The following is a 19,274-nucleotide window of genomic DNA, read 5'->3' as shown; positions in this document are numbered from 1 at the left end:
TCTTTGACTATAAAGGTAAAAAGACCCATAAAGATGCATGTTCTTTGCTTAGTTATATACCTGATTATTTTACCTGGCGTCACACAAATACAAATATATCCGTTTGGTATCGAAACCTTGCATTTAATCGTTTGATTTTTTTTTATTATAGGCAAAGCAGAAGCACACAAAGAGAGAGAGAGAAACTTTTTGTTTTCCGTTATCTGCGACGAAAGTGTTATTAGTACGGTGAGTCGACACAATCTTCACAAGGAAGCCTACACAAACAGTATATTGTTATAACGTCCTGTGATTAGACCAAGTAGTAAAAGTTATTGTCAAAATGTCCTGTAATTATATCAACAAGCCATTACCTATTTTAAGACTTTGCTTGCAAAAGAACGAACATTTCCTTACCACGCGATACGAATCTTTTCTAGGTCATTGTGTTGCTCTGGACAATCCCAATTTAATCTGTTTGTCGCTTTGCCAGAACAAGCTTAAAATTGATTTCGAAATCAGCAAAATAGCGAGAGGGAGACTGTAATTGTTCAGTAAGACTCGCGGCATTAACAATAACGAATAATTTTTGTCAACCATAGTTTTGGGGATTCATCACCTCTGACATTGGCAAATTTTCTAGCAAAACACTAGAAATATGGTTTAATAGTTGTTTTTGTTACCCAAATAACGTAACTGTTTTACACAAAGGTGGGGAAAATGTTTTATTTATATATTTCAATTTAGCATAGTTCACGAAAAGTTAGTTCTTAATTGGTGTATGCTTTACAATTAGATTTCTGTATGTAGTTTAACATATATACAATTTTTAAAATAAAAAACATGGTTTATCTCGAAAGACGTTTAGCCATATTCGTACAGGATATATTGTAAATATAGAAGACGGTTTATTATTATTATTATTATTATTATTATTATTATTATGTTGTTGTTGTTGGTTACTTATGAAAACAAAATATATTGGGAATTGCCCACCTAATTTGCAAGGCATGTTTACTTTCTAGATTGGCTTGTTTTCCAAAATACCCAGGATATTTCAGCGAGTTTCCAGTACATTTTAGTTTCTGCAATAATCGAGTAACGACCATCTGCATTTAAATTCTGGATGGTGTGGGTATGTGAAAACTAAGGACGAGAGAGAGAGAGGCAGACATACAGACAGACAGATAGAGTACAGTGGAGGTCATAGTGTCTACCCAACAATGCAATGTGTATATTTCAAGGGGAGTTATCATGGCAAATGTGCCCAAGCTCCTTTGATACTGTTAGAGAAGACCCATGCTAAGATGTGGCTTCTGGTGATAAATATGCTGAAAAAAGTTAATAGGGACTCGCATTAAAACGTTGAACCAGATATAGAGATGTACCCACAAGGCCGTCGAGGACCACACACTAGCGGAGCGAAGGTCGGCTGGGAGAGGGAGGCAATTACTCTCGGGCACAAGCTAAGGTCGGAGCCATCTGAGGCTTTTTTGAGTTTTGCAGCTGAAAATTTTCATAGTATTTCGCCTTTGCTTAAAGTAACGTGGATAATTCTTTCTAAAAAAAACTATGTTTAGATGGGAGTGGGGATAACGATGGAGTTGGAAACTGACATAAAAGATGCTCTCTGTGTCAAAGTAGGATCGTCAATAAAGAGCATTGCTTCAGGGCTCTTCTGAAGCGACGCCACTAGAGAACATTGCCCGAATCATTGAGCCACCACCGACTATTCAGTCGGTACGACAATGGCTTTTCCAATAAATGTATGCATTCAAAAGTATAGAAGTTTATCGGGCTTAGGGCAGGGCTAGTTGACGCCACTAGCAAATAAAACACACAGTGCTGCAAAGAGAACGAAATAGTTATACAAACACATCACACAAATCTGCAAGGACGACAAACTCGTTATCCTAAGCCAGACTAATTCAGAAACCGTCATAGAAACTAGAGTCTTTCACAACAAATCACCAGTATATGTCAACAAGGTTTTGAAAAGGGTCCAAGCTGTATTTATATTTTACCAGGGAATAACTTCCACCAGCTATCGTTGTTGATATAAACGGCCGTACCAAAATAAAATGACGTCAGTAGTCCGACTCTTGTTATGTCATACTTATTTCATTTATTTACCTGCAACAACTGTTTCTATATGTAATTATATTCTAATATGTGCCGCACTACACTCCTTCGCCTATACCGTTATTTGCAGGTGCAGTTACTATTTAAATTGCAAAATCTAAAATATACATTATGCGGATCGATAATTGTGTCCTGTAGCTTGCACAACAAATGTAAAGTATGAAGGCGTGATTTACCTATAACGAATTCTTAATGTAAATGTAAAACGTTGTCTAACATAGGACATATACAGTGTTTGCCAATGACAAATATAGTTTTAACACAAAAATTATTGAAAACTTGATCGCAGTAATCCGACAATTTACTCCTCAGTAATTATACAAGAAACGTGAAAGTACTGTGCTTTTTGACATAGTGATTTCGTAAGATTTGGGTACACGTTCAAAGCTTTTGAACAATCTACTTTTACTTCTTTTTGTCAAGCTATCTACCGCAATTAAAACAACATACATGAAGAAAAAAAATACATACCATTAAAGCCTTATTCCACATTCATTATATCAAATAGAATGACCTCTCTCGCTTTTTCTATTGTTCTCTTTAATTTTATTGTATTCTTTTGGTGTACGTGTATGATTGTGACCATTGTCATATATCAATTTGGACTGGAAAAAATAATTCCTGTTATTGGATGAATTCAGTACGATTATTTACTTAAGTCCTTGAGCTTGCATGCATACTATATATGATCAGAGGCGTGCATTCATGCTATATATGATCAGAGGGCGTGCATTCATACTATAGATGATCAGAGGGCGTGCATTCATACTATAGATGATCAGATGGCGTGCATTCATGCTATAGATGATCAGAGGACGTGCATTCATACTATAGATGATCAGAGGGCGTGCATTCATGCTATATATGATCAGAGGGCGTGCATTCATGCTATATATGATCAGAGGGCGTGCATTCATGCTATATATAATCAGAGGCGTGCATTCATGCTATATATGATCAGAGGGCGTGCATTCATACTATAGATGATCAGAGGGCGTGCATTCATGCTATAGATGATCAGAGGGCGTGCATTCATGCTATATATGATCAGAGGGCGTGCATTCATGCTATAGATGATCAGAGGGCGTGCATTCATGCTATAGATGATCAGAGGGCGTGCATTCATACTATAGATGATCAGAGGGCGTACATTCATGCTATATATGATCAGAGGGCGTGCATTCATACTATAGATGATCAGAGGGCGTGCATTCATACTATAGATGATCAGAGGGCGTGCATTCATACTATAGATGATCAGAGAGCGTGCATGAATACTATATATGACCAGAGGGCGCTTGGTGGTTATAACTTAGATTGATTAATCGGTTGTCTTCCTCTTCTTGAAATTATGGTCGATGATTTTAATTAGCAGGGTTTGAAGAAAACAAAGTCGCACGTCATCATACATTTGATATTGTTTCCCCCTTGCGAATGGATGGTTGAAGACAAGAAGCCGTATATTGTCTGTCATTCCGATGTAGATACTACAACTCCCCGCAGCTAAATAATTCGCAGTGTTAATCTTCATGCATAGAACTTGTACACTCTGCTCAATTTATCTTCCTTTATGAACTCCGTCAAAAATCTGATCCTTACTATCTTATTGAACATTTACCAACGCCTTTGTTTTACTTGGCAACTTCAACGGTCAGCATAAACTTTGGGGTTGTAAGATATCAACAAGAGAATGAAGAACATACAAGACTTTGTTTCAAATCTTTGCCTTTTAAACGCTAAGTCGTATATCGACTTGATCTTGCCACAGTATCCTACTTATCCGTATATCTGACCATCTGTAATACATCTTCTTGACGACTCTTGGGAAGTTGATAATGACCACTACGGTATGAAAACAGATTTCCAATATAGATTACAAGTTATACACTCAAACCATAATGGCTAGGGCAGAGATGGAAATATAAGAGGGCTGTTTGGGAAACATTGCAACCATACTGAGACTCAACCATGGCAGTTGACCATTTTGATGACTGTGTGGATCAAATGCAACTATATAGAACAATAACCCATGATGCAATTTTTCCAACAACTTTGGCAATATCTAAACGTGTTAATACATGATGGTTTGATGATGTATGCAAAGATGCTATCGGGGGAACCAGTAAAGGACATTAAACATTTAAATTACATTCCGACAACTGCAATTCTGAACAGATACCATTTATACCAACCGACGAACACTTGTCATATCATTAGAGAAAAAAAGAAAAAAGATTAGAGATTTTTTGTCTCTAGGTCGAACTCGCGCTCCTCTTTTAACATCGTATGGAATATGGTAGGATAATTCATTGGCACTAAGATAAAAGCAGCCATACCAAACAATTAAAGAAATCTGACGAAGCGGTCAATACTATACCTGAAATCTAAAATATAATGGCCGAAACAGGAACATTCTAAAAAAATAATCTTTTCAAAAGAGATATTCTGAAGACATCCGCCAAGTTACAAACCTGACAGGAAAGGTTCCTCTAAATTTCAGATTTGCCATCGCTGACGATAGCAATAAACATTTCACTCGCAGAGAACTACGGCACTCCAGCAGTGTCAGATGATATCCACTATCAGCCTTTGAAACACTTTCATGATACAATTGTCAATGCTGTGGTAAACCTTTTCAATGAAAACTGAGAAAACTGGCAAACCGTCTGCAGTCTTGGCGAGACGCAATGGTGCTTCGATTACCTTAACCTGGAAAGGATAGCAACGACCTTTCCAACTATCGCCCCATGTTATTAAGAAGCTGTAGTTGCAAAACCGTGACATGTATAGTAAATGACAGACTTTCTGATATATCGAGCTCAGTAAAATATCAGATGTTCATCTTGGACGCCAGATAAGCATAACAGACTATCGTGACGGTCTAAAAGCATTTATTATAAAAGCATTCACAAAGAAAGTACATACAAATGCCATCTTATTCCCTTGGAGATATAGCTTATGACATCTCATGGAAGTAGGGCATAACTAACGACCTCATCAGCTTAGGTCTAAGCCACCGTCTACGCAACTTTATTCCTAGTTTTGTGAAAGATGGAAAATTTAGAGTCAAAGAATCTAACATCGCTTCTAAAATTCGATCTCTACGTGATGGGAGTGCTTCAAGGCAGCATATTATCAGTAAATAAATTCAATTAGGCCAGGAACTTACTGTGTATTACACACACACACACACACACACACACGTATATATATATATATATATATATATATATATATATATATATATATATATATATATATATTGATTATTTTTTGGTTCTGCTGCAGATCAAAGAAAATGTATGTTACTGAACATCAATTACACAAAAGCATAATGAATGTTCAGATATGGACAGCAGAGGAAAGCTAAACAATTTCGAAATTAAAAACTGTTTTCATACACTTCTGCCAGTTATGCTTTATTCACGAGTACCCAAAAATCGATGCTGATGGTGGTCTTTTTCCTAATGTAGGTCACCAAAAATATATGGTTCATTTAAACTAACCTTTATTCCACACAAGAAATATATCAGTGACAAATGTTACAAATCAACAGATGTAATACTGGTCGCGGTAAAAATACAGAATGTAGTATAGACTGGAAGGTCTTGCTCAGGTTTACAAGGGTCATTAGTAAGGTCTAAGCTAGAATAATGCTGTATTTTGTACGTATCAGGTAGTAAATAGTATCTGCAGATGCGTCATCCCATAGGCATTCAGAGATTTACCCTATGTGCATTTATAATTTCTCCTTCAGAAAACCTCACGGTCAAGACAAATAAATCAGCGCGATAACTCAGGTTAACGAAACTGGCTGTTCGGTATGCAACCAAACTATTTCCCAATTAAGTTAATCCCGTATATGATATCGTCTTTCCGCTCAAATGTCATACATTGTACACTCAGAAACCACGTTTCATTGGACCTCTTGGCATTCCAATTTGTCCTCACACGGAAGCAGGAAAATTGTGTGTTGCAAATATTGCAAAATTCTGAATTACCAAATAATCAGCATGGTTTTCAAAATCTCCACACAAATTTGTTTTACGTTTACAAATTTAAAGCATCTTTAACAAATCATCGCTTCTCACAGTAAAATTCATTAATTTTAGAATTTGTTTCCAGCTATAGCTAATATTACCTAGATACAAAAGGTGCGAAAGCTGGGGATCAAGTTGGAGCCATATAGCAACACCCTGTGGCACCATCTTGAGGAATTTATGAGATAAAACCTCGTTTTAGTTTTGTTTTGTTTTTTCCTGGAAGAAATTACAGCCACTCTAACAGATTAAGCTACATTGATATATATCAAGGAATGGGATTCATCGTATATTCGGATTCTCTTTAAAAGTCGAGAGACTTACACCATCATGAAACTGACAATCCGTTAGTATCCCATATACTACAGAAACACGATGTGCTCATAAAATCTGGGATAACTATCATGTAATGTTGGCTATTTAGTCACAGTGCGGGGTCAAGAAAGTGCAGACAAAGCAAACAAAGCTGCCAAGCAGTCATCCGTTATCCAAAGGAAGTTTCAATATACTGACTTGAAATACTATATAATCAGCATACTCGTCTTATCTGGAAAATTACGTGGAATGCAAATTCCACAAATTTCAGAACATCAAAACCACTATCGGATTTGTTGTTGTTGTGGGGTTTAACGCCATTTTTCAGCATACGATAAAGGTGAGATGGTAGTGATCCGTAACGGAGAGTGATTTAGACCACTCGGCCACTCTGTGCCCCTACTATCGGATTTACATTCCTTGTACGTAACAAATCACAGCGATGAGGTGGTATTATGCCAAACTAATATTGGTTACACATGCTTAACTATGCCGATCTGGTATGGGCCACATTCTAACTATGCCGACCTCGTATTCGCCACACACCCGTAACCATGCCGATCTCGTATTCGCCACACTCTTAACTATGCCGATCTCATGTAGGCCACACAGGCTTAACTATGTTGATCTCGTATACGCCACACTCTTGACTATGATGATCTCGTAAAGGCCACACGTTTGACTATGCCTATCTTATATAGGCCACATATGCTTAACTTTACTGATCTCGTATAGGCCACACATGCTTAACTATGCTGACCTCGCATAGGCCACACGCTTGACTATGACGATCTGGTTATGGCCACAAATGCTTGACGATGTTTATCTCGTAAAGGCCACACATGCATGATTAACGCACGCCTCCTGAAGAGTGAACTTCGATCAGAGTGTTTATTCTGTCAGTGTCCACTGACAGTAGAAAACTTTCGTGTCGAGTGTGCTAACCTCCACCGAGTGAGAAAGAAGTATTTTGATGCAAACTCAATTTATGAACTATGATGATGTACCATCGGAGTAAATCTCTAACGTCTTGAACACAAGCAGCTTACCTAAAACATTTTAAACACATTTTGCAAAGATGTTCAATCTGTTAGTTTGATATTTTGTATTATGTACGTTTCAGAGAATTTTAAAATCTTTGCTTTTTATGATCTATGTACTTCAAGTTCACATTTATTTTGGAAACGTATATCTTCCAAATAGTTGTGGGCTAACGTTTACCTTTAGCTGGCACTATACAGCCATCAGTGTGAAGAGATTCTGTGAAACACTACATACATACATACATACATACATACATACACACACACGTACGTACATACATACATACATACATACCTGGAGGAGAACATCTGAAGTTTCATCAAACTTCCAGGCACACCCACCCCGTTGTCTTGGTGACTCGTGGTGCGGATAAGTCCCAATTCCATGGTTATGAGAATTCGTAATTTACACAAAAATATCACAGATTTAAATTTTTGTAAACGTCTTTCTTTCTCCGTTTTAATGTTCATACATTGCACACTTACAATGCCATTTAAATTTTCCTTATATGTGACACATCATAAATTCTTGTGAGAAGTGCTAGGATCTTTGAAATTCACATTCTTTTTGTTTTATATTGGTTCACTAATTGCTAACTTATTCTTTCTCTTATGTACATATCAATGATTTGACTCGTGTGCTGTGACCTATGGTAACAGTACATAATGTAAATGGGCAGAAAGACAATGTAAACTGATATTAACCGTGTCATTGAATGCCAGCGATGAAATTGATACTTTTCCATGAATAATCAATATGCATTTCAATATAATTCCTGACCTAAATATTGGACTTGTGATAATCGTTTTTGTATCCCATTCAATACATTTAAATTGTTTATATTCATTTATACATGTATACAATATTGGCAAGTTTTATGAATGCATTTATTCGAGCGTGATTCTCCCTACGAAACTATAGTTAGACGTGTTAATATGAAATTTATTATTGCATGAAATGGATACATATTTTTAAAACAGGACGTTTATACGATGTACAGATTACGTCAGGACGGCTGAACGATATGATGGTTACGCCGGTACTATTTTACAATATACTGAGTATGTCAGGACTATTATGCAAATATAATGAGTACGTCAGGATTATTATATAATATGATGGATACGTTGTGACTCATTTAGAATAATGAGTACGTCGGGACTAATTTATGATATACTGAGCACGTCAGGATTATTATACGATATACTAAGTACGTCAGGATTATTATACGATATACTGAGTAAGCCGGGGCTATTATAATATATACTAAGTACGTCATGACTATTATACAATATGCTGGGTTCGTAGGGGCTCTTTTAGAATATGTCGAGTACACCTGGACCAATATATTATATTATGAGTACGTCAGGACTACTATACGAGCAGAAAAGAGTTTCACATTTACACAGCTGTATGACTGAGCATCAAGGCAAGCCTGGGCTGATATCCACATTGCATACAGTATTCCAGTGGATATTGTATTCAAATGTATAATATGCAGTCGAAATAATTTGATGTATCATGTTTTATCATATTGAAATGGAGACCTCATATTTCTGTGACAAACTAACAAAATGTACACTATCCATTTATCATCCGCGCCAGTATACATATATGCATACAGACAGACGTACTTAGGCATACACACAGTCATACATACACACATGCAGACATGTATGTATGTATGTATGTATGCATAAGCAAACACAGATAGACGGACAAATAAAACGTTATTTAAAATGCATTTTAGATTAACCCTCAGAAAAAAGCTTTTTGACAAGTACATTACATCTCTTTACATGGAAATAACAAAATGTCAAAAGCATGCAGCCAAGAGAACCACCACCACTCTGGAGTTAAAAAGATGAGTTAATAAAACATATGTATCGTTCTTCTTAGGTCATTTTCTTGAAGGATTGAAAATGTGCCTTACAAAACCCATTTAATAGTCTCTATTATCAAACAGGTCTACATTAATCTCTGCGCACGAATTATGCAATAAATAATTTCGTACTAACGCTCACAACTTTACGATCGGTTTTGAGCTTTTGAGTTTCCGATTTTCGCGAGGCTTATGAGTTCATGGTTCCCTTTGGCATTCCCCGGACCTGATAATTGTTGGAGCCCTCTGATATCCACAGAACCTCATCATGTCTGGTACCCTCTGCTGTTCCCAGGATTTATAATTCGTGATACACTCTGACGTACACAGGGCCTCATATGAATATAGCGATCGAACCTTTTCACACATATTTAGGTAAATAAAATATTACACTTGAACACTTCACTCTGTTTACATTACGGATCTTGGTACTTACGATTACTATGTCGTGTTATGATTAAAATATTTTGAGTGTGTGTTTTTTGCGGGGGTGGGAGTGGGGAGCGAGTGGTCTGATGAGTTTGCCTTTACAGATCACGGACATCTCACCTATGTTTCCGAGTTGTTCGAGTCTGCGGCTCGACTTGTGTGGTCATGTGAGAAAGCTTGCCAGTAGCGTCCCGTGGGTCGGTGGTTTTTCCCTAGATTATTTTCTGGGTTCTTCCTCTTCTAAATATCCTGGCCGCCACGTATGGCTATCTTGTAATGAAAAATGGCGTTAACCCCCCCCCCCCCCAACCCCCCCCAAAAAAAACTGAGTTACTGAAGACGATTCATGAATTTAAGGTTACTCATTTGATCTTTATGTCATTGCCAATCACGTTACCACCAATTGAACAGCAAGATAGGCTTTCCTGCATACATAGATAACAAAATCAATAAATATACCCGATTTTAGGGACTCGAATAGGTTGTTTGCATCAGATTTGATGCAAACGACAAACTGCATATTACAAAGTGTTTAGCAATGTTCCTTCCTATGTTCCATGGAGTAATGTAGTTTGGTTATACATTTGTTTTATATATGGACGAGTTTTATTTTTTGGCGGGGATTGGTGGTTGGGCGGGGGTATCTAGAATTCACTGTACGTGAAATGTACGGTCATGATCGTTTAAAATAAACTTAAAAGAGCGGCAATGTATAAAAGTCTATTCAAATCTAGCTCATAGGAGAGTTTCGGTTAATCCGATCTACATTGTTTCCCAGGAATCTACATAGTGGTTTTTTTTTTTTTTTTTTTGTTTTTTTTTTGTTTTTTTTTTGTTTCTCTGAGTTACACATGTGTGTCTCGGGGTGTGCAGATTTTGTAATGTATTATTTGGGTTTGTCCCAACAACGACTGTGTTTACGGAGATTGCTTATTTTATATTTAGGTTATCTATTTATTCGGACTATATTTTGTTTGGTACGTGCATCATTTTCATTGTAATTTATCTGTTTGTCTGACACGTAGTTGTGTCCTTTGAGTGCACATATTTGTCATGTATATTACTGGTTTAGCCTAACCATAGTTTTGTTCCCGGAGTGTGCATATTTTGCATTTGCTTTATTGATTTATCCCGACTCTATATTGTGTTGCCTTAGAGTGCAGACTTTGTCATATGTTCTCGGTTTATCCGACGTTTTAGTTATTTTATCAATTTATCCGACTACATATTTGTCACCGGAACTAGCAGACTTTGTATTGTATTTCAACGTTTTATCTGAATCATGTAGTTTCTCTTGGTGTATCTATTCTGTACTGTATCAATTTATCCGAATCATGTAGTTTCTCTTGGGGCATCGATTCTGTACTGTATCGGTTTATCCGAATCGTGTAGTTTCTCTTGGTGCATCGATTCTGTACTGTAGCAGTTTATCCGAATCATATAGTTTCTCTTGGTGCATCAATTCTGTACTGTATCAGTTTATCCGAATCATGTAGTTTCTCTTGGTGCATCGATTCTGAACTGTATCGGTTTATTTGAATCACGTACTTTCTCATGGTGCATCGATTCTGTACTGTATCGGTTTATCCGAATCATGTAGTTTCTCTTGGTGAATCAATTCTGTACTGTATCAGTTTATCCGAATCATGTTTATTTTCCCATGGCTTGCACATTCTGTATATTTTATCGGTTTATCCGGACACTTTGTGTTGCAAGAACGTGCAACTTTTTATTTTCTTCGTTTATCCTCACTATATCTGTGTCCTCAAATTTTTCCAACTTACATTTATTTATCGGTATATCCGGACATAGCGTCCCCGGAGTCTTGAGATTTTCTATCCTGAATTTAGTCGGGTTATCCATGCAATATTTATTTCACCAGAGCTTGCATATCTGGACATTATCTGTGCCAACGAAACGTGTATAATCGTTTTGTATTATATTGACTTATGCAAACCACAGGTGTGTCCAGAGAGTACGCAAAGTTTATCTTGTATTGAAGGTTTTTCCAAGCCAAATTTGTATCATCGGAGCGTGGGTGTTTTGTATATATTTTATTTGTTTATCCGGGTTATATACGTGTCCTCAAAGAGTGCATATACTTTTTTTGTATTTGAACATTTATCCTAATGACAGTGGTTCCCTGAAATCTGCAGATTTAGTTTTAATGTTATTTGTGTCTCCAGTCTAGATTGGTGTCCCTTTAGCATGACTCTTAGTTTTGTTACAATTTAGACGATAATAGTGTTATCCCAGTAGCTTGGGTAACACGGACTCATTGTACTATTGTCATTCGTTGTCAGTTTGTTTATTTCATGTTCAACAACGTCTTGATCGATGGAAATCTCGTAGTTTTGTTCTTCCGAAGTAATAGCCGTAACAACAGTTTGATTGTCTGATGATGTTTCTGAGTAATTGTATCTTGTAATGGACTCGCGCGCGCGCGCACACACACACACACACACACACAGAGGACATTACATATTTGCAAGTTCTTTAAAGACACTGACAATACTAGCACGCCATGTCATTAATTATCTAAATTCTCTGGTAAAGCATACAATACGCTCTTTATACAAACAGCTAAGTTTTGTAATTAGCTGGTTTTGAGACGCAATTTAAACACCACACAGAGTCTCATTTGCTTATTTTGGTATGCCGGTCTGAATAAGAACACAGTTGAAGAGGATCTGCCGGAACTGATTACATAAGCGGATAAGAACATGCCTTGATTGACCGATGTCTTCCATTTGTCCATTCAGTCTCGGCAACCTAATGGCAATTCACTGGCAGAAATGGTCTACATTGTCCAGTTATGCCATATATAAGCGGAATATGCAGTATACTTTTACAAAAATTAGAGAATGAGGTAATTATAAAGAATTTTCTGTACAGTAATCTTTTCTTGTATTGGTTAGAAGCCATAAATCACACTCCTCCTCCTCGCCCGTCTTGCATACTCTTTGTAGGCCTACACACATGCATATATATATATATATATATATATATATATATATATATATATATATATATATATATATATATATATATATATATATATATATATATGTGTGTGTGTGTGTGTGTGTGTGTGTGTTTTAAGATAATGTTCATTTGTAAACAAATATGTTCGCTTAGATTTGAGTTCAGGGCATTGGTTTTTCTCTTAGAAAAAAAAATGGTGTACCTGAATATTTCAGGTTAGTTGCTAATATCTAAGCAAACAGACTTAACTTTGTTTACAACTTGATGAGAAAATAGCCTGCACCCTGACTTTCTTATCTCGTCTGAGGATTTTATACAAAGGTTGTGATCAGTATAATTGTTTATTCCTATTTTAACATTTGTCTAGTGGAATCAGTTTTAGTTCTGTTGGATTATTATTTGAAGGAATTTATTTATTGATAGAATTCATCTGATTTACAAAATGCTCATTTTTGGTTAGACTGAAACACTATTTGGGGATTATTATGAATTCATTTTAAGTCATTCTGGATTATATCAACGTGATAAGACGGCTGGCAAATTGGCACATTCAAGGCTATTGACGCATCAGCACATTCGGGACTATTCAAATTATTTTGGAACACTATATTTCTGGAGTTGTGATAGAACTTTTAGGCTTATTTTGGAGTTTATTCACGATGATGGAAGTTCATCTTAAATATAAAGTTTATAACTTAGATAATTAAATTAGCTTGTATTTTACTAAACTTTTTAGTTTTCCTTTCTTGGTACTTAGTTTAAGATCATAGACTGGTAATAGTATATTTAAATAATCCTTAAACTTCTACTGAAATGTTATGTTATCAGTTATATTAGTTTATCTATTGCTACATTATCTTATAGAGTCTCTCCAAATATCAGTGGTTAATTTTAAAACCACAATCTATAATAACACAAGTGATGATATACAGTCCAAACCTATCTATCGTTCAATAATGTGCTCATTATCATGACTTGTGAATTTCATTGGTTTTCAAAAGGAATCTGTTTTGTTAATCATGAGCAGGTTTAAAGAATAACGATATATTTTTTATAATCAATATATTTGTTATAATCAATATATTTCTTATAATCAATATATTTCTTATAGTCAATGAATCTGAAGTGGAAATTAGCCATCGTCTAATGTTTAAGCAGAAATTAATGCCTGTTTATGTATTTATGCATTAGGGCTAACTTTCGTCTGCACAATAACGGTTATAATGCGTCGATTAAAGGTAAACGTTGAAAATACACTTTAAGAAGATAAACGTTTCAAAAATACGCAAGCATGAGATACTACAAGATGAAATAAAAAAGCAAAGTTGTTAAGATTTTGTAAAATTAAATGATAAAGGGAACGTTATAAATTCTTAAAATATGTGTGAGTGACTTGGATTTTTAACGTAGCTTTAACAATGTTTCAGCCATATTGCTGCGATGTCTGCACTGTGGCAGTTTATAGTGATGTCCAGCACTGGGGCATCATGCCGCATACATGTAGTATGATGTCCCACCCGGTCACATTATCCTGACACCAGGCCGACCAGTCCTAACACTAACCTCTTAATGCTGAGCGCCAAGCGAGGCAGCTGTTAGTATCATTTTTGTAAGTATTTGGTATGACTCGGCCGGGAATTGAACCCACGACCTCCCGCATCCAATGTGGACGCCCTAACCGCTAGGCCACCGGAGCGGTTTCTTAAAATATGGAGTAGAAATCTAATGATTGAAAAGTGAAAAATATGTTTGTTTGAATAAATTACCAAGTGTGCTCAATAGCGTTCTAATGACTGAATGAAGTGAAAATGTCTGGGAAAAAAATCAAACAACCATTCAGTTAGAGACTCAGTTAATAAAAGACTCACCAATCAGGTTGTCTAAGTAATTAGAGCATTCTGTACTGGTGCAAGAGGCTGCGGGTTCGAACCCCGGTCAAGTCATACAACAGACTCCTAAAAATGGTACTAGCAGCTACCTAGTTTGGTTGTCAGCATAAAACGGCTAGTATAAGGACTGATCGTCTTGGTGTCAGGATAATGTGACTGGTTGGGACATGATGTTACATGTCTGAGGCATGATGCCTTAGTGATATATATCACTATCAAACTGCAGACATCGTAGCGACATCACACACACACACATACACACACACACCTGATATAATGAATTATCCAAACTCACATCTCACCTTAGTATTTAAACTGAAATAGTAACCGAAGAAATCTAGTTTCCACAGTGTATCTCCTTTTATTAAAAACAAGACCCTTTCACATCTATTGATGTCAGTCAAAATATAGTGTTTCTTAATAGTTGATGGAGAAAACCAGCATTATCTATGAACTATATGGAGATATACGGGTACGCATATGTATGTCATACAAAATTATTGGCAAGACTATGATTGTGTGTAATACCCATGTCTTAGAATGCATATGATTGTGTGCACATGTATTAGTAAGCATAAGATTGTATCATATACACATGTATTAGTAAGCATAAGACTGTATCATATACACATATATTAGTAAGCATAAGATTGTGTGTAATACACATATATTAGTAAGCATATGATTTCATGTACATGTATTAGTAAGCATAAGATTGTGTGTAATACACATATATTAGTAAGCATATGATTTCATGCACATGTATTAGTAAGCATAAGATTGTGTGTAATACACATATATTAGTAAGCATATGATTTCATGCACATGTATTAGTAAGCATAAGATTGTGCGTAATACACATATATTAGTAAGCATATGATTTCATGCACATATATTAGTAAGCATAAGATTGTGTGTAATACACATATATTAGTAAGCATATGATTTCATGCACATGTATTTGTTTAGATTCACCCTCATATGACTGTATGTGATGTACATGTATTTATCCGAAAATAAATTTATGAAATACAGGTGTAATGTCATACATATAATTGTATATAATACACACGTATTTTGATGTATCTGCAAATAGCAGATCAAAGTAAAAAATGGATTTTTTTTTGCGAGTCTCGCATCTATATCTGTGTTACTGCAGTGTACAGTTTGTGCCGTTAAATTGGAGTTAACCACATTTTCATATGAGCTCAAATTAAAGTTATTATATGGATGAGTTGAAGGCCTAAATGGTAATTTAGCACTATTAACGCGGACGCTTTGTACTGCTTGAGATTCTTTTATGTTCGGCAATTGTGTATATCGCTATTCGGGTTTTAAATTTCAATTGGATTCGTATTCCCTATACCATACAGATCTGAATTGCATGTAATTGTATTTACTCAGATAATAGTCGCTTGTTACTATGTGTTTGAGGTGTCGAATCCGGAAAGTTTTAAAATTATTACCAAACAGGTTAGGACATCAGAAAGATGGGTGGGTGGACAGTCAATTGCTTTCACCATTTCGCAATCACACTGTGTTTTTGTTATACTTTCTATTTGGGAAATGTTCGACTTGTATCAAAATATAAAAGGTCTGTCATCATTGATATGATTTGGTTTAAAGTGTCATTTGGTGCTAAGGCAATTGGAGCAAAACACCTTGCTCAAGTAAACACCGCGGTAACTGCCCTGGGCTTATCCGATGATGGGATGTAAACCCGAACACTTTTGGGTGCGAGCAGGGCATACGAACTATTGCAACACCGTAACACAAGAACATCTTTACGTGTGCATTATGCGGTAAAACAGGTCGCACTTTTATTCCGGAAACATTGTTTTTAAAATGTTGTAATTACTGAAAAACAAAACATGTCCCTTTTCGTAATGTGACAAAGTAACTGCACCTGCATAATCAATTATCATTTACTTCCGACAGAGAAACCACATTAAAATCTATTTTCAGTCCAAATGAAGTTAATAACCTTTGATATTATCTAGTTTATTAAATTAAAACTGCCAAAACGATGCAAATATCTCATATAAACCGTCCACATTCAAGATTGTTTCAAGAAATGACAATTAAAAAGAGAAATGATTATATTTCCTCTTACCTTTTACGGGTTGCTAGCATATAACTCGACATTTTCTCTGCTTAGTGGGTTCCTTTTTGAAAAGAAAAGGAATCCTTGAACACAATTTATATCCTCTTGAAGTTTTACATCTGATGTAGAGAAAAATCTCTTACAGTTATTTATGTATACTTTAAGGCTTTGGGTCCTCCGTGAAGAATGGCAACCTCCCGTATCTGTCAAATCTGTCCTCTCAACTTTGACAAGAAAATAGTCGTGGCCTAGACAAGAATTCTAATTATAATATATACAACAGGACTTTAGTTTTTGCACATACGTGAATTAGGTACTCATTATGTACGGGACAGAAACCGGTAACCATGCGCTGGTTCTATACATAAAGATAAATGCCCCACCGATACACAAACAGGGGTCGAGTGCATATACTGAAAGAGGCAGGACCAAATCTGATATAACCAGATTGGGACATGAATTGAATGACTTGTCACATTTGATACTCCTTCAACAGCCTTGAATGCCGTAAGTTTCGGCTCGTTTGTTGGCGATTTATATGCAAAAATCGATACGTCTTGGAATCGATTAGAAGATTATGCCGGTCAGAAATTATCTATAGCGAGTGTTGTCTATAAATCAAGAGTAAAATATCCAATAAGTATAGCTCAGGTGAAACTAACGTCATCAAATTCTGGATACGGTGCGCATTGGATCAAAGGAAACGATCAATATCAGAGAATCGATTACAGATAAGAGCGATGAAAAATTAACTAATGTCAACTTGGTGTCAGAAGTGGGATTTGATACGCTGAGATTGTTGTAGCTTTAAATAGCATTCATAGATTGCAGGAGACAGTGTCAGATACCATTATTATGACATGGAGCAATACATGCACAGTTTATACCTGCGCTATTTAAAAAATGCATGTTATACGAGTAAAATCTGTTATTTTTTTTTTCTTCTTCCAAGCCCCAGCAATGCACCCATGTCAACTTGCCAATCATATTTCATACATATGTTACTGATTCATCTTTATGGAAGTTCGAGCATTAAACCCAATACGTTCTTGTTTATTACGTAATATTTGGAACTGTCGAGCAAGTCTGACATCCAGGCTGTAGGCGGGATTGACATGCGTTTTATCCGCTCGATTTGTTGAAAGGATTTTACCCCAATTTGAAAGAAAATAAAAATAAAGAATAAAAAAGCGGCTTCATTATTCCAGACGTAGACATGGAGGACGATCGTTTGTGGTCAAATTATAGTGCGGTACACAAGTATGTTATCAGTTGCTCGAATACGACAAGTGTTATTTTTGGTATATAGCGTTAGTGATGTGTAAAGTAAGTGCGTCTTTTAAACGTCTCTAAATTCCTAGTTCAAGTTGTTACACGTCTGTTACGAAACAAATGATTCATATTCCAGGCATGCAAATATTTCCAACTTTTGTCGAAAGAAGTTAATAATAAATCAGGATAATTAATTAATTAATTGATTTGAAGATAGAAAGAGCGTAGTGTGCATTATCGAAAATTAAATCCCGGTATGATTTCTTTCCAAAACAATATATCCAGGTTTGGTGTGCAGAATTTCACATAGCAACAAACTGATAATCTAAAAAATGCACGAAGTCAACAGATGCTTTCCAATTGCTTCTAAAAATGTCCTTTTCCATTTGTGTCTGATGCAATATAGTTGATGGATTATGTAGTCACATAAAACCTAGCCCTGTCACATAGATGGTAGCGTCAATATTCTGCATATTTACTATACTTTTGTGGTAAAATCGGCAAATCACGCTTACATCTTATGAATACAAGCTAGCAGGAAACATTTTAAGCACCCTTTATGAAAAAATATTGTTATGTACGTGTTCTCCTTAAAAATCCAGAGATATGAAATTTCGTCGTTTTTTGCATACAGTAGTACCTTTTGTTGCGGTAGCGATAAATCAAAACTGGTTTTAGGTTCAAGGCTACGAATAAGTACGATTTACACATATCCAGTCTTCTTTTGAGAAAAAATAAGCAAATATTTGTTTGGTAATTATCTTTTGCCAAACAGCGACCTCTATTATTTAAATTACGGTATTTAATACACCACCGTAATTAGACTAGACCCGTAGGTCATAAAATTATTAACCGACTGTGAACTGAAGTGAAATTGTACCTTTATAAGAATTAGTCATATATAACAGTATTTCTTCGTGAACCACCTGCAATAGCATAGTCGTCACGTAATTACCGTTTTGAATACATCACAGAATTTTTTCTTCAATTCCGTAGCTTGATCACATGATAAAATGATGGCATTTACACAATATATTCAAGTTTTCCTCTACAAGTCCCCAATAAACCCAACAAGTTTGTGGGCTCGTATCTGAATAAGTGGTGCACATCTGAAGCCCAATGAACTTCAACGTACAGTGACCTTGACAAAGGGAGATAATAAGTGATTGTTACATTGATAAAAAAGGTTGAAT

The 19,274-nt window shown here is 35.9% G+C and overlaps 1 protein-coding gene across 2 annotated transcripts in view; it reads right to left on the bottom strand.

The window, feature by feature from the left end:
- Nucleotides 1-17,256, bottom strand: part of LOC149784736 (ciliary microtubule inner protein 5-like) — a 49,109-nt gene extending 31,853 nt beyond the window's left edge. The window contains exon 1 of one of the 2 annotated variants that reach the window (XM_089932763.1): nucleotides 16,819-17,256. In XM_089932763.1, coding sequence (XP_089788889.1) covers nucleotides 16,819-16,850 — 32 coding nt within the window. In that variant the 5' untranslated portion in view covers nucleotides 16,851-17,256. Of the gene's footprint in view, nucleotides 1-7,814; nucleotides 8,020-16,818 lie in introns of those variants that run through there. The other variant, XM_089932761.1, reaches the window with a different exon arrangement.
- Nucleotides 17,257-19,274: the final 2,018 nt, after the last annotated feature.

The sequence above is a fragment of the Sinohyriopsis cumingii genome, chromosome 14 (genome assembly GCF_028554795.1).
Source record: "Sinohyriopsis cumingii isolate HCF-2022 chromosome 14, ASM2855479v2, whole genome shotgun sequence".
Lineage (NCBI taxonomy): Eukaryota > Metazoa > Mollusca > Bivalvia > Unionida > Unionidae > Sinohyriopsis > Sinohyriopsis cumingii.
This window is presented reverse-complemented; position numbering and strand designations above follow the sequence as displayed.